A 16,073-nucleotide genomic window follows, 5' to 3' on the forward strand; every position below is an offset into this window, starting at 1 on the left:
TAACCGACGCTACTTTTGACAGTTTTCGAATGGACCAATCGCAATGGTCCTTATATAACCGATCGGCATAAAACAAATTCATCTCACGAAATGACTCATAACTTTCTCAAACTTTAATAAATACTGCAAATGTAACTTTGTTAAATAAACAATAAGATTTAAGGGAAAAAATGAAAATTAAGAATATTTTGGTGTTCGATATTGAAAACATAAGTAACTCTTTCGGCAAAGGTAAATACGAAACTATTTTTAGATCTTTTTTGTTTTTTTAATTTGTATGAATAATTCAATATTCTAATTCCCATTGTCTTTCAACTTCTTTTTTTAAAACGTGTAAAACGGGTTTTCATTTAAATAAGGTTTAATATAAGAGTATGAATACAAATTGTACTTCATTTATTTCAAACTACAGCAGATAATTCACCTAGTACTTTTATATTTACAAGATGTAATCACATGTTTCGTACAAATTACTTATATAAAAATTAAATACTATGTTATTTCTTTTCTGGGACCACTTCACTAATTCCATACATTCCCGCCAATAATCTTCCGTGAGAAATTGGAACCGGTTCTTTTGGTGCCAAATATGGTCCCTTCTCGTCCATGTATACGTATCTAAATCTCGGTCAAAGAAATTTTTTAATTTTTGAAATTGTTTAATAAACCAGAGATACCATTATTTAATGGACTACGTAAATATATGTTTCAAAAGGATACGGTAATCTTAAGACCCAATATGCACTTTGAGAAAGTTTTATCGGTTCGTCACAACCGGTTACAAAAATTGGACAAGGTGGAGGCCCCGGTTGAACTCGAGGATTCAAGGTTACGTGAACAGGTGCTTTAGGAGTTACCACGTGAATCCTCATTAACTGAGCTATTAATGGTTTTGTTTGCCTAAACAAATATTCAACTTTAGACGTTATCACATTTTTGTTAGAAATATGAATCGAATGTTAATTAAATGAAAAATCTCTTTGATAATTTATCTTCTAAATAGTATATACCTGCAAGGACACGGAAAATAAAGAGGCATATCCGCGGTACTGGATGTAACTTTATTACCACTATCCTTTACGATTCCATTTCCAGTTGCTTTCAGGACCTTATCAGGCGCAGAAGCCATAAATCTGTGTCCTCGTGGACACTCGTACTCTACTCCAACGAATATCTTCACAACAAATTCTTTTCCACCTTTAGATTTACGACCGCGAATTGTATTCATGTTTTGGAAATTTTTCCCTCTTGGACAGTAACCAAGAATTCCTTGATCACCTATTGTAGGCCACAAAGAACCTCTTTCCTTTTGATGCTCCAATCTATCAAAAACAAAGCATATACGGCGTAAGCCTGATACATCCACCTAATGAACAAACTTTATAAAATGTACATCTTTGTGTAAAACTTAAAATCTTTGAGTACACTTTGTCTACTTCAAACAACCTTACAGTCACATCCCAGGGTAGGAGGAAAGCAGAAGTAGGCAGAACACCAGCCTGATGTTGCAACCCCAAATTGTGTGAGTATAAGCTACTTGGTCCAAGACAAACCAAGGACCAGCTGGAAAATTGTGGTAGCAAACCAGCTGGCGACTCCGTGTGTAACATTCCTGGTAGATACTCTGTTGTCGATGGTTGTCTGACCAGAGACTTCTCTGTATATATGAGATTGTTAAGCCTCTCTAGTCTTTAAAATACAACGTTTTCAGGATTTCATTGAGAAATTAATTACCTTTGTTGTCCGCATCACTATCAGAAACCTCTATCACAACTTTGTGCCCGTCGCTTGGTGTCAAACTAGTTTTACTACTAAGTTTAGGAACATCTTCGTTTGTTTCACTTGTTTGCTCGGATTGACCTCCACTTCCATATGGAGTACGAATGTCGTCTGGAAATTTTAAAACAAGAATATCGGAATTTTAAAGTACAATAAATTTTATGTTAAAACGAATACCATTTAAAGTATTGACTCCAAGGCTGCAAGGTTGAGTGTTCCCTCGTGGTGTTGGTGATTCTGCGTGACAGAAAGAATCTTTTCGTTTTGTCACCGAAAGTAGTTGTGCTGGTCTGCAACGAAAACAGATAACATTGTATAAAATGTCCTTGATCCTTTAACAATAAAGGACTCAAATTTAACGCGTTTAATCTGTTATTTTTTACTTTCCTTTTATTCTGACATGTAGAATCGACTTTTAAAATTTTGGTATTACTTTTATTGCATAATAATATATTAATCGAATCGAATAATGATCGATCTTATTAGTATTTCATCAGTGTCTAAGAGTATCTTACCTATAATTATGTGTACTCGGTTGGAAAACTGGAAACTGTATGCTTTCAAGTTGCGCACAGCCACATTGTTTTGCCAGCATTTGGAAGTAGTCATAGTTAGCCTGACGCAGACTAAAAGGGTCCTCCCGTGAGCCTTGATAGCGACCGCAGATACAAGCGCAAATATATCGAACTCCGCTACAATGTTCTCTGATTGGCAAATCACTATAAAGTGAAATAAGTTTTTTATTGATGTAATTCATTACGCAACGCGTATGCAACTAAATGTGAGAAATTCATTTTAAATCGTCATACTTATCGCTGTCTCTAGGCTCCGCTGGTTCTCCACCTCCAGCGCCATCGCTTCCACCTCTATGAGTAGGATTCGTGCAAGGGTTGCCTGTTAAGGACAAGACTTCGCACATTTGTCTTCCGGAACGCCAGTGTTTCTCACACTCGGCTTGTAGCTTCTCGCTAAATTCCTCGAATAAAGGACCACGCGCATGCATCTCGAAAACTGCCATTGCGTGAGCCAATTTCGTCTCGTGATATGCTCTAATGTAAATATCAAAAGACCCATGTTATCGAAACTATAATTCTTTTATAATTTTTCACCCAGACAAGGCTGTACCTTGTGTAATGTTGAGGTAAATTTTCCTGATACGTTTGCAGTGCTCTTGGTAGCACTTTACTGCATCTACTTTTACTGAATTTCACATCTGTATCCAACAAACTGTGTAAAGTTTGAAACTCTTTATCTGTACCATGTATGAAAAAATCGTAAACCTTGTTTGCCACTTCACAAAATATTCCAGTAGTAGGTATCTAATAAAAAGAATGAAATATACGTATCACATCATTCTTTTCTAAAGCCAAAACTATATAATTATTAACAGTGAACTTGAAATTCTTACCTCAAAATATGCAGGTACAGAATGTCTTCCAACATTGTCATCAAAACCTCTTGCAAAGGCCAGATTGATGTGTTGCTGTAGAAACAATTTGAAGGAACGTGTTTCTACAAACACATGATAAGATAATGTTGCTTCAATGAATTAACTTCAGTTGTTTTCTACTCACCAGTTTCTGTATCATCTATTTGGAGATTAGAGTCTTGACTGGCTAAACTTCTTGAAGTACTACCACCAGAACTGATTTTGCAACTTTGTATTAATTTCCTTGCCATATAACCCAAAATATCTCTAGATTCTGTAGTGCCTGTGTTTACATATACAAATTCTTGATTCGCCGGAATTGCAAACAGAGAATTTGAGCTAAAAATGGACCAATGAGTTTCATTAGATAAAATATAGTGATTTTAAATTCTTTTCTTTTAAGTAATTTTTTACCTAATATTAGTTACTATACGATTTTTTCTCAATACGTGGTAAATTTGATCTTCCAAGGAATGTTCTAACTTCTTGATATTTGCTCCACTAGCAGGATCTTGAAACACAGCAGGACAAGTTTCAAAATAGAATAATACTCTTGGAGAGCAAGGTCTAACATCAGATATCCAATCTTTAGGTAAACTATAAATGCAGCTCAAAACATCAGAAAGCTGGGGTGAAACTTTTTGTCTAAGAACCAACAGATTGATAAAATCCAGCAACTTTTAAATAGTTTCAAGTACAGCTATAAATATGCATGCTTGAAACAATTACTGTTACCTCACAATATCCATTGCTCTGAATAAATGTACATAACTGTAGTCAAATGTGTGAGTTGGATGAGTGAGAACAATAACATGAGATATGTGAAACAGAACTAACAAAGCTCTAGCATATTTGTCTCTCATATGAGCCCATATACTGAGGAAATCCTTGCAATCTTGCTTCTCTATAAACCTATCATACTCTGTTAAAAGAGTATGTGTGTCTAATAGACCCCTTAAATGCAAATATATAGTTTTATCTTTTGTATCATAGTATCCTTCAATCTCACACTAAAAACAAATTCAATACATTAATTGATTAATTGCAATTGCTGGTTCTTACTTTGATATGTTTAATATTTCTTACAAATGAATCTTTATCCACTTTTGGTTCATCCAAGAGATCTACTTGGAGGATCGAACCAAGCATATTCGTCTTGCATCCTTTTACACGATATTGCGACTTTCCAAACACAGAGACAATCACTACCTTCTTATCTAAGTGTGCAAAACTAAAACGAAACAACGTACAATGTTAGCAAAATTTCAAAATTAATACGACTGCTCTTGACATCGTATGTCAAAAGAAAAGAAAATATACAATTACCTATCTGCATTACACGGCAGTCGAAATTTTTGCGGTCGCATTGTATATTTATTTATATTTCGGTAATACAGAAATTATACCATTGCGTTCACTACAGAATATTTGTAACAGATCACAGTACTTGTATTTCCTGTCACTGCTTAACACCAAACAAACTAATATAAATCCAGCTAGTGTAGACAGATCGGGCATAATCAGTGTGGCCAGATCTGGCATAATTGAGTGCATCGACGTCGACATTAGTAACGACGAACTTTCCTTAGCGTTTAATGGAGTGGTGGGGAAAGCCGACATACCTTACCGCACGAGCCACATATTACGCTAGGTCAGCACCTCAGGCAACATCGGGAATTCAATAAAGAACGTGAATGGGAGCCTTTCCTTCTTGCTCTAGAACAGCCGAAGTCCGTCTTCGCGGTATACAATTTCAAATCTCGACGGCCCAGGCATTTTTAAGTTTCGAGCTATACATATAGGCACATACATACGTATAAGCAAAGTCCATAATAAAAGAAAAATTTACACGTAAATACACGTTTTAAGTCCCCTTGATCTTGTTCTAACTATTGAAAAAAAAGGAATTATTTTTATTCTTCCTATGAATGAACATATGTATACAGGGTGTTCAGCCACCCCTGGGAAAAATTTTAATGGGAGATTCTAGAGGCCAAAACAAGACGAAAATCAAGAATATCGATTCCGTGGCTGAGGCTTCATTAGACAGTTATTAACAAATTAAATTAAAAAATTTCAAACAGTTCTGGAAATATTATTTTTGGTTGCAGGGGTCAATTATAAGCATTTTTGGTGAACAGACATATCCCTGAAATCCTACCCCCTTTCGAGAAAAAAATTCGGATACGTACTGAAATTTTTTGGCAAAAACAAAATTTTTCAAATCGTTCTGAAAAAAATTATTTTCGGTTGCAAGAGTCGATTACAATCATTTTTTGTCATTCCCCAAAATCCTACACATTTTCGAGAAAAAAATTCCTCACCGAAAATATAATTTCCGGCCAGAAATGTTAACCCGAAATTTCATGCAAATCTTTAAAATGTTATAACTCCTGAACGGATTGGACGATTTTAATGTTTAAAAAAGCAAACTACGCGTATTTTGATGGAGAATATGTAGAAATTGCAAAAATATTCGAAAAGTTGATTCTTGACCCCGCAAAATGAGAAAAACCCCCTAAAAATGATCCAATCTTTAAACAGCCATAACTCCTACAATAGTGAATATATTTCAATGAAACTTTTTTCTGAAGTAGTGCTCATGGATACCTACTAAAAAGTATTAGACAACTTTTCTGTAGGGAGTCAAACAAAATTACTAAAAGTCAAAAACTAATTTTTAAGAAAAATGGACAGGGGGTAGGTGCCTAAATTTTTCGACGAAAAAAAAATTTCAAATCGTCCTAAAAAAATTATTTTCAGTTAGGGGGGTCAAATACAATCATTTCTGGTGAATAGACATACCCCCGAAATCCTATCCACATTTGAGAAAAAAATTCGAGTAAGTGTGAAATAGTTCGAAAAATTAAAAAATTTCAAATCGTTTTAAAAAAAATATTTTTAGTTGCAGTTGTCAATTACAATCATTTTTGGTCAATATACATACCCCCGAATTCCTACTCAGTTTCGAGAGAAAAATTCCTTACCGAAAATATAGTTTGTGGCCAGAAATGCTGCCCCGAAATTTCATGCAAATCTTTAAAGCATCATAACTCCTAAATGGATTGGACGATTTTAACGTTTAAAAAAGCAAACTACGCGTATTTTGATGGAGAATATGTAGAAATTCTAGTAATATTCGAAAAGTTGTACTTTAACCACGTAAAGTAACATTGTCACCCAGAAAAACTGTCAATTTTCAAACGATCGTAACTTCTACAATAGTGAACGTATTTCATTGAAATTTTTTCTGGAAGTAGAGCTCATCGGTACCTATAAAAAAAAGTATGAGACAACATTTTCATACAGCGTCAAACAAATTTATTAAAAGTCAAGTTTATATTGTTTTAAATTGCAGCCATTAGCTCGGTGTTACCCATGAAGAAGAACTTCTTCATTGTAGGTAACTCCGATTACCAGGTCTCACCACGAGGAGGTTGCTGCGAATGGAGACCCGAAGGGAAATAGATCGAATCAAAGTTCCATCGATCTCCCCTTTACAGACCTAGAAACTAATATAGGAAAGAGAGAAAGAAATAGAAGAGGAAGAGATAGAATCATGCCAAATAATTATTTTGTTTAAATATGGATTTTAAATGAGGGATGAATCTAAATTGTGGGAGACGCGACAAGACACGATGCTGAACCGTGCAACCGATCTTGGAATCGAATTGACTCCGCTTGATGACTCGATTTCTACAGGAGAACGGATACACGCCCCTGAAACTGGTCTCCATTTCTCCACTGCAACCCGTCGGGAGCCAAAGGACCCGACTCAGGCTGTCTAACATAGAGAGAGTACCTGTGACAAGGACTTTCAACCGGAAAGTATGCGTTTCCGCAGGCGACCTTCAAGTTGAGTACCATTCTCCATGAATCCAGCCAACAAGAGAAGACGATTTGATCTTTCGGATTAGCCACACGGCCGATCACATGTTTCCTCCAATGAAACAACTGTGACCGAAGCCAGGAACGAGGGAATGACTGAAAACGAGAATCTAGTAAAATGAATAATTAATTGGCAATTCGCGCATAAAATAAGAGGCCGAAAATTAACGTCGAGGCTCGAACTAATGAAGTTAAAAAGGAAATTTAGAATTAATTTAAATTAATTCAATCAAAGAAATTAGAAAAAAGAAATGTTCGACGTTAATCTTAATATCTTAAATCTAACCGCACTTACATACTATTACGCCTATGGTGAACCCCTCGGTCGGCGGATGAATCTGGCGTTTTCCAGTAGGACCCTCGGAATTCATCTAAACAAAAACTCAAATAACAATTAATATTCATACAAGAAAATATCAATTCACCAAATACCTAGAAGAAACAAAAAAACAAATATGAAAAATAATGGATCGAACAACCCAACGAAGAAAGAACAGAACATCCCAACGAAGAAAGGACAGAACATCCCAACGAAGTAATCCGGCTGAAATTAAATTGGACAAAGAACCCAAAGGAAAGTTCTTTGAAACCAATAACACGCGTCAGAGTACCCCTGGCGGCTCCAGGGGTACTGAGGAGTTGGTCAGCAGTGGCCAACTTTATACCGGGAGGGGATTTGGGTTGCAGCCATTCAGCCAATCAGCAGCCAGTTAGGCTCCGCTTGATCGAAAGTTTAACAAAGTTGCAAGAATACCGAGCCCATTCGCGCGCACCAATTTTCCGAATACTTTTACATGTTTCCACATATTCTCCACTAAAATACGCGTCATTTGTCTCTGGAAACATAAAAATCCTCCAATCCGTTCAAAAGTTATAATGTTTTAAACATACAGAAATGTTCGCTCGAAATTTCATGCGTATGTTTAAAATATTATAACTTCTGAACGGATTGGACGATTTTAATGTTTCAAAGCGCAAACAACGCGTATTTTAGTCGAGAATATGTAGAAATTCTATTATATATCTATAAGTATTCTACTATTTCAAATAATGATTCTTTAATTTCTTTTGATGGACAATTCGTCTATCAAAGTTGCACAAATGACATCTGAGTCCCTCGTCATGGTCCGTCCTTTTTGGTCACTACGGGAGCCCCCTGGGGCGCGCGCGGGAATTATCCCTCAACCACAAAGCAAGATGGACCGTGATGCCAGATGAAGAATTTAATTGAAGACTTCCATTCAATCGAGATTTCCGAAGATGGTCAAGAAGATGTTTCACGAACAGCGGCCAAGGGACAACCCTGGTTTCTTTGAAGACGAAGAAAATCTCAACTTGGGAATAATTCCAAAACTGAACAATTAAACTGAACAACTATTCAATTGAACAAATAAACTGAACAACTTCTATGTTGAACAACTCAGAGACTGAACACCTCTGTTACGAAATAACTCCTCAATAAAACTTGAACATCCTATATTTCCAATCTTATATAATAATATAATTGATACAAATTTAATTAAATACTGAATGAACATTCCTTGTTATGAAATTAAAGAATTAGTATTTGAAATAATAGAATACTTGGCAAATAGATCGTTTGAAAATAGTTTATCAAATAAGACAGTGAAAACTATTTTCAAACGAGTTATTTGCTAAGTATTTCATTATTTCAAATAATAATTCTTTAATGTAATTTTGTATTATTCATCATATCCATCAACTAGCACTCTCTCAGACAATCAGTTGCATAGAAACTGAGACCCCTGGCGCACTCGCGGGAGACATCCCACAACTACCCCAACAAGACAGGCATATTCGAATTTTTTTCTCGAAAATGCGTAGGATTTCGGGGATATGTCTATTCACCAAAAATGATTGTAATTGATCCCCGCAACCGAAAATAATTTTTCCAGAATGATTTGAAGTTCTTTAATTTTTTTTTTTACCCACCTGCCGATTTCGTGAAGAATTTTTTTCTCGAAACAGCGCAGGATTTCGGGGATATGTGTATTCATAAAAAATGATTGTAATTGAACTCTGCAACGATTATCGTACCTGTGAGTCGAGACCCTGGCGAGTAAGAGAATTGATGCTCCTTAGCGTGCTGGTGATATTCTTCAAAGCCTTGATGAAGTACACTAACACATTATTGACGACAAGTTGTCCCTTCCAACAATCTTGTCCTCTTTGCAGTTTTCAAGAAACAATCTACCAAAATTTTCACCAACGTAACAAATATATGCAATCCATTACCAACGACCCTGAGATACGCACGAGGAAATATTCATCGATCTAACCTCAAATTAACGATTACGACGAGAATATCTTTCTCACAGCGATTAGACATGAACTGCAGGCTTTAAAGTCGAAACAACTGCCAAAATAAATTCTTTTTTCACTTTGTTTAAACTTTCCTCAACGTATATACGTGTATACGACCTGCACTTCACCTAACCAGTTATGGTTCTTTTGAATATGGACATGAGCGAAATACAATTTTCATGTATTGAGTATAAATTCAATCAGGTCTTTATACTCAATCGTATTAATAATATACATAATATGGAATAAAATAGACATGTAAATTCAATAGATATATTAATAATTTGATAATATAATATTATACCTACTTGTCGACAAGTAGATGCAAAATAAAAGTTATTAGTTAAGACTCTGCAAGTTAATCGAAAAAAGCATATTAGTAAAATATTGCTGTACAAATAAAAATAATGACATGAAAGAAACGATATTTTATTATTATTTTCATGAAATGTTACAAATATCAACACAATTAAACTGATTAGAGAAATAATGTTGAAATAGAAAAAGGAGTTATACATAAAGTTCAATGAAAACATAGAAATGAAACAAAATAGACATGTAAATTCAATACATATATTAATAATTTAATAATAAAACATTATTGCTACTTGTCGACAAGTAGCTACCAGTTGGCAGCACCCATCAGCAGCGTTCAGCTGTTCTCTGAAACAAAAACATCAATACTCGTGGCAGATAATACTGTCTCTAGCGAAGAGATGCAAAATCAAAGTTAAAACTGTTTGCTCTACGAAAGGACTAGAAATAAACATTTTTTGTTATAAAATTAAGGAATTACTAGTTGAAATAAAACAATACTTTGGAAATAAATCGTTTGAATATAGTTTATCAAGAAAGACCTTGGAAATTATTTTCAAACCACTTATTTTCCAAGTATTCTATTATTTCAAATAATAATTCTTTAATTTCATAAAAACAACAAGGAATGTTCATTTAACATTTAATTAAATTTATATCAATTATATTTTTATATAGGATTGGAAATATAGGATGTTCAAGTTTTATTGAGGAGTTATTTCGTAACAGAGGTGTTCAGTCTCTGAGTTGTTCAACATAGAAGTTGTTCAGTTTATTTGTTCAATTGAATAGTTGTTCAGTTTAATTGTTCAGTTTTGGAATTATTCCCAAGTTGAGATTTTCTTCGTCTTCAAAGAAACCAGGGTTGTCCCTTGGCCGCTGTTCGTGAAACATCTTCTTGACCATCTTCGGAAATCTCGATTGAATGGAAATCTTCAATTAAATTCTTCATCTCGCTTCACTGTCCGTCTTGCTGGGTGGTTGAGGGATAACTCCCGCGAGCGCCCCAGGGGGCTCGGTTTTTATACAACTGATGACGACTGTCGGTGCCTAACTGGCTGCTGATTGGCTGAGGGGGGCGCTAGTTGATGGATATCATCAAGAATTCAAAATAACATTAAAGAATTATTATTTGAAATATTGGAATACTCATAGATATATATATAGAATTTCTACATATTCCTCACCAAAATACGCGTTGTTTGCATTTTGAAACATTAAAATCCTCCAATCTATTCAGAAGTTATAATGTTTTAAACATAAGCATGAAATTCCAAGTGAACATTTTTGTATGTTTAAAATATTATAACTTTTCGACGGATTGGAGGATTTTAATGTTTCCAGAGTCAAATAACGCGTATTTTAGTGGAGATTAGGTAGAAATTCTATTATATATCCATAAGTATTCCATTATATCAAATAATGATCTTTTAATTTCATTTGGATGGACAATTCGTCTATCAAAGTTAACAAATGTCATTTGGGTCTCTCTCCATGGTCCGTCCTTTTTGGTCACTGCGGGAGCCCCCTGGGGCGCTCGCGGGAGTTATCCCTCAACCACCCAGCAAGACGGACAGTGAAGCGAGATGAAGAATTTAATTGAAGATTTCCATTCAATCGAGATTTCCGAAGATGGTCAAGAAGATGTTTCACGAACAGCGGCCAAGGGACAACCCTGGTTTCTTTGAAGACGAAGAAAATCTCAACTTGGGAATAATTCCAAAACTGAACAATTAAACTGAACAACTATTCAATTGAACAAATAAACTGAACAACTTCTATGTTGAACAACTCAGAGACTGAACACCTCTGTTACGAAATAACTCCTCAATAAAACTTGAACATCCTATATTTCCAATCCTATATAAAAATATAATTGATATAAATTTAATTAAATGTTAAATGAACATTCCTTGTTGTTTTTATGAAATTAAAGAATTATTATTTGAAATAATAGAATACTTGGAAAATAAGTGGTTTGAAAATAATTTCCAAGGTCTTTCTTGATAAACTATATTCAAACGATTTATTTCCAAAGTATTGTTTTATTTCAACTAGTAATTCCTTAATTTTATAACAAAAAATGTTTATTTCTAGTCCTTTCGTAGAGCAAACAGTTTTAACTTTGATTTTGCATCTCTTCGCTAGAGACAGTATTATCTGCCACGAGTATTGATGTTTTTGTTTCAGAGAACAGCTGAACGCTGCTGATGGGTGCTGCCAACTGGTAGCTACTTGTCGACAAGTAGCAATAATGTTTTATTATTAAATTATTAATATATGTATTGAATTTACATGTCTATTTTGTTTCATTTCTATGTTTTCATTGAACTTTATGTATAACTCCTTTTTCTATTTCAACATTATTTCTCTAATCAGTTTAATTGTGTTGATATTTGTAACATTTCATGAAAATAATAATAAAATATCGTTTCTTTCATGTCATTATTTTTATTTGTACAGCAATATTTTACTAATATGCTTTTTTCGATTAACTTGCAGAGTCTTAACTAATAACTTTTATTTTGCATCTACTTGTCGACAAGTAGGTATAATATTATATTATCAAATTATTAATATATCTATTGAATTTACATGTCTATTTTATTCCATATTATGTATATTATTAATACGATTGAGTATAAAGACCTGATTGAATTTATACTCAATACATGAAAATTGTATTTCGCTCATGTCCATATTCAAAAGAACCATAACTGGTTAGGTGAAGTGCAGGTCGTATACACGTATATACGTTGAGGAAAGTTTAAACAAAGTGAAAAAAGAATTTATTTTGGCAGTTGTTTCGACTTTAAAGCCTGCAGTTCATGTCTAATCGCTGTGAGAAAGATATTCTCGTCGTAATCGTTAATTTGAGGTTAGATCGATGAATATTTCCTCGTGCGTATCTCAGGGTCGTTGGTAATGGATTGCATATATTTGTTACGTTGGTGAAAATTTTGGTAGATTGTTTCTTGAAAACTGCAAAGAGGACAAGATTGTTGGAAGGGACAACTTGTCGTCAATAATGTGTTAGTGTACTTCATCAAGGCTTTGAAGAATATCACCAGCACGCTAAGGAGCATCAATTCTCTTACTCGCCAGGGTCTCGACTCACAGGTACGATAATCGTTGCAGAGTTCAATTACAATCATTTTTTATGAATACACATATCCCCGAAATCCTGCGCTGTTTCGAGAAAAAAATTCTTCACGAAATCGGCAGGTGGGTAAAAAAAAAAATTAAAGAACTTCAAATCATTCTGGAAAAATTATTTTCGGTTGCGGGGATCAATTACAATCATTTTTGGTGAATAGACATATCCCCGAAATCCTACGCATTTTCGAGAAAAAAATTCGAATATGCCTGTCTTGTTGGGGTAGTTGTGGGATGTCTCCCGCGAGTGCGCCAGGGGTCTCAGTTTCTATGCAACTGATTGTCTGAGAGAGTGCTAGTTGATGGATATGATGAATAATACAAAATTACATTAAAGAATTATTATTTGAAATAATGAAATACTTAGCAAATAACTCGTTTGAAAATAGTTTTCACTGTCTTATTTGATAAACTATTTTCAAACGATCTATTTGCCAAGTATTCTATTATTTCAAATACTAATTCTTTAATTTCATAACAAGGAATGTTCATTCAGTATTTAATTAAATTTGTATCAATTATATTATTATATAAGATTGGAAATATAGGATGTTCAAGTTTTATTGAGGAGTTATTTCGTAACAGAGGTGTTCAGTCTCTGAGTTGTTCAACATAGAAGTTGTTCAGTTTATTTGTTCAATTGAATAGTTGTTCAGTTTAATTGTTCAGTTTTGGAATTATTCCCAAGTTGAGATTTTCTTCGTCTTCAAAGAAACCAGGGTTGTCCCTTGGCCGCTGTTCGTGAAACATCTTCTTGACCATCTTCGGAAATCTCGATTGAATGGAAGTCTTCAATTAAATTCTTCATCTGGCATCACGGTCCATCTTGCTTTGTGGTTGAGGGATAATTCCCGCGCGCGCCCCAGGGGGCTCCCGTAGTGACCAAAAAGGACGGACCATGACGAGGGACTCAGATGTCATTTGTGCAACTTTGATAGACGAATTGTCCATCAAAAGAAATTAAAGAATCATTATTTGAAATAGTAGAATACTTATAGATATATAATAGAATTTCTACATATTCTCGACTAAAATACGCGTTGTTTGCGCTTTGAAACATTAAAATCGTCCAATCCGTTCAGAAGTTATAATATTTTAAACATACGCATGAAATTTCGAGCGAACATTTCTGTATGTTTAAAACATTATAACTTTTGAACGGATTGGAGGATTTTTATGTTTCCAGAGACAAATGACGCGTATTTTAGTGGAGAATATGTGGAAACATGTAAAAGTATTCGGAAAATTGGTGCGCGCGAATGGGCTCGGTATTCTTGCAACTTTGTTAAACTTTCGATCAAGCGGAGCCTAACTGGCTGCTGATTGGCTGAATGGCTGCAACCCAAATCCCCTCCCGGTATAAAGTTGGCCACTGCTGACCAACTCCTCAGTACCCCTGGAGCCGCCAGGGGTACTCTGACGCGTGTTATTGGTTTCAAAGAACTTTCCTTTGGGTTCTTTGTCCAATTTAATTTCAGCCGGATTACTTCGTTGGGATGTTCTGTCCTTTCTTCGTTGGGATGTTCTGTTCTTTCTTCGTTGGGTTGTTCGATCCATTATTTTTCATATTTGTTTTTTTGTTTCTTCTAGGTATTTGGTGAATTGATATTTTCTTGTATGAATATTAATTGTTATTTGAGTTTTTGTTTAGATGAATTCCGAGGGTCCTACTGGAAAACGCCAGATTCATCCGCCGACCGAGGGGTTCACCATAGGCGTAATAGTATGTAAGTGCGGTTAGATTTAAGATATTAAGATTAACGTCGAACATTTCTTTTTTCTAATTTCTTTGATTGAATTAATTTAAATTAATTCTAAATTTCCTTTTTAACTTCATTAGTTCGAGCCTCGACGTTAATTTTCGGCCTCTTATTTTATGCGCGAATTGCCAATTAATTATTCATTTTACTAGATTCTCGTTTTCAGTCATTCCCTCGTTCCTGGCTTCGGTCACAGTTGTTTCATTGGAGGAAACATGTGATCGGCCGTGTGGCTAATCCGAAAGATCAAATCGTCTTCTCTTGTTGGCTGGATTCATGGAGAATGGTACTCAACTTGAAGGTCGCCTGCGGAAACGCATACTTTCCGGTTGAAAGTCCTTGTCACAGGTACTCTCTCTATGTTAGACAGCCTGAGTCGGGTCCTTTGGCTCCCGACGGGTTGCAGTGGAGAAATGGAGACCAGTTTCAGGGGCGTGTATCCGTTCTCCTGTAGAAATCGAGTCATCAAGCGGAGTCAATTCGATTCCAAGATCGGTTGCACGGTTCAGCATCGTGTCTTGTCGCGTCTCCCACAATTTAGATTCATCCCTCATTTAAAATCCATATTTAAACAAAATAATTATTTGGCATGATTCTATCTCTTCCTCTTCTATTTCTTTCTCTCTTTCCTATATTAGTTTCTAGGTCTGTAAAGGGGAGATCGATGGAACTTTGATTCGATCTATTTCCCTTCGGGTCTCCATTCGCAGCAACCTCCTCGTGGTGAGACCTGGTAATCGGAGTTACCTACAATGAAGAAGTTCTTCTTCATGGGTAACACCGAGCTAATGGCTGCAATTTAAAACAATATAAACTTGACTTTTAATAAATTTGTTTGACGCTGTATGAAAATGTTGTCTCATACTTTTTTTTATAGGTACCGATGAGCTCTACTTCCAGAAAAAATTTCAATGAAATACGTTCACTATTGTAGAAGTTACGATCGTTTGAAAATTGACAGTTTTTCTGGGTGACAATGTTACTTTACGTGGTTAAAGTACAACTTTTCGAATATTACTAGAATTTCTACATATTCTCCATCAAAATACGCGTAGTTTGCTTTTTTAAACGTTAAAATCGTCCAATCCATTTAGGAGTTATGATGCTTTAAAGATTTGCATGAAATTTCGGGGCAGCATTTCTGGCCACAAACTATATTTTCGGTAAGGAATTTTTCTCTCGAAACTGAGTAGGAATTCGGGGGTATGTATATTGACCAAAAATGATTGTAATTGACAACTGCAACTAAAAATATTTTTTTTAAAACGATTTGAAATTTTTTAATTTTTCGAACTATTTCACACTTACTCGAATTTTTTTCTCAAATGTGGATAGGATTTCGGGGGTATGTCTATTCACCAGAAATGATTGTATTTGACCCCCCTAACTGAAAATAATTTTTTTAGGACGATTTGAAATTT

General features: G+C 34.9%; 2 protein-coding genes across 2 annotated transcripts in view; one reads left to right on the forward strand and one right to left on the reverse strand.

The window, feature by feature from the left end:
* Cox7c (Cytochrome c oxidase subunit 7C) overlaps positions 1-917 on the forward strand; it is a 149,577-nt gene extending 148,660 nt beyond the window's left edge. The window contains exon 4 of the mRNA XM_076768416.1: positions 907-917. The gene's annotated coding sequence lies outside the window, so the exon portion shown is untranslated. The remainder of the gene's footprint in view (positions 1-906) is intronic.
* LOC143343473 (nonsense-mediated mRNA decay factor SMG8) lies at positions 380-4,750 on the reverse strand. Its single transcript, XM_076768413.1, has 15 exons — positions 4,535-4,750; positions 4,295-4,439; positions 3,944-4,218; positions 3,623-3,853; positions 3,354-3,547; positions 3,188-3,291; positions 2,905-3,098; positions 2,589-2,828; positions 2,295-2,498; positions 1,957-2,069; positions 1,735-1,890; positions 1,447-1,657; positions 1,011-1,322; positions 721-900; positions 380-618 (listed from the first exon to the last, which is right to left on the reverse strand). Exons 1-15 carry the CDS (start codon positions 4,573-4,575, stop codon positions 498-500), a joined length of 2,721 nt encoding a protein of 906 aa, XP_076624528.1. The 5' UTR covers positions 4,576-4,750; the 3' UTR covers positions 380-497.
* Positions 4,751-16,073: the final 11,323 nt, after the last annotated feature.

Source organism: Colletes latitarsis, chromosome 7, assembly GCF_051014445.1.
Source record: "Colletes latitarsis isolate SP2378_abdomen chromosome 7, iyColLati1, whole genome shotgun sequence".
Lineage (NCBI taxonomy): Eukaryota > Metazoa > Arthropoda > Insecta > Hymenoptera > Colletidae > Colletes > Colletes latitarsis.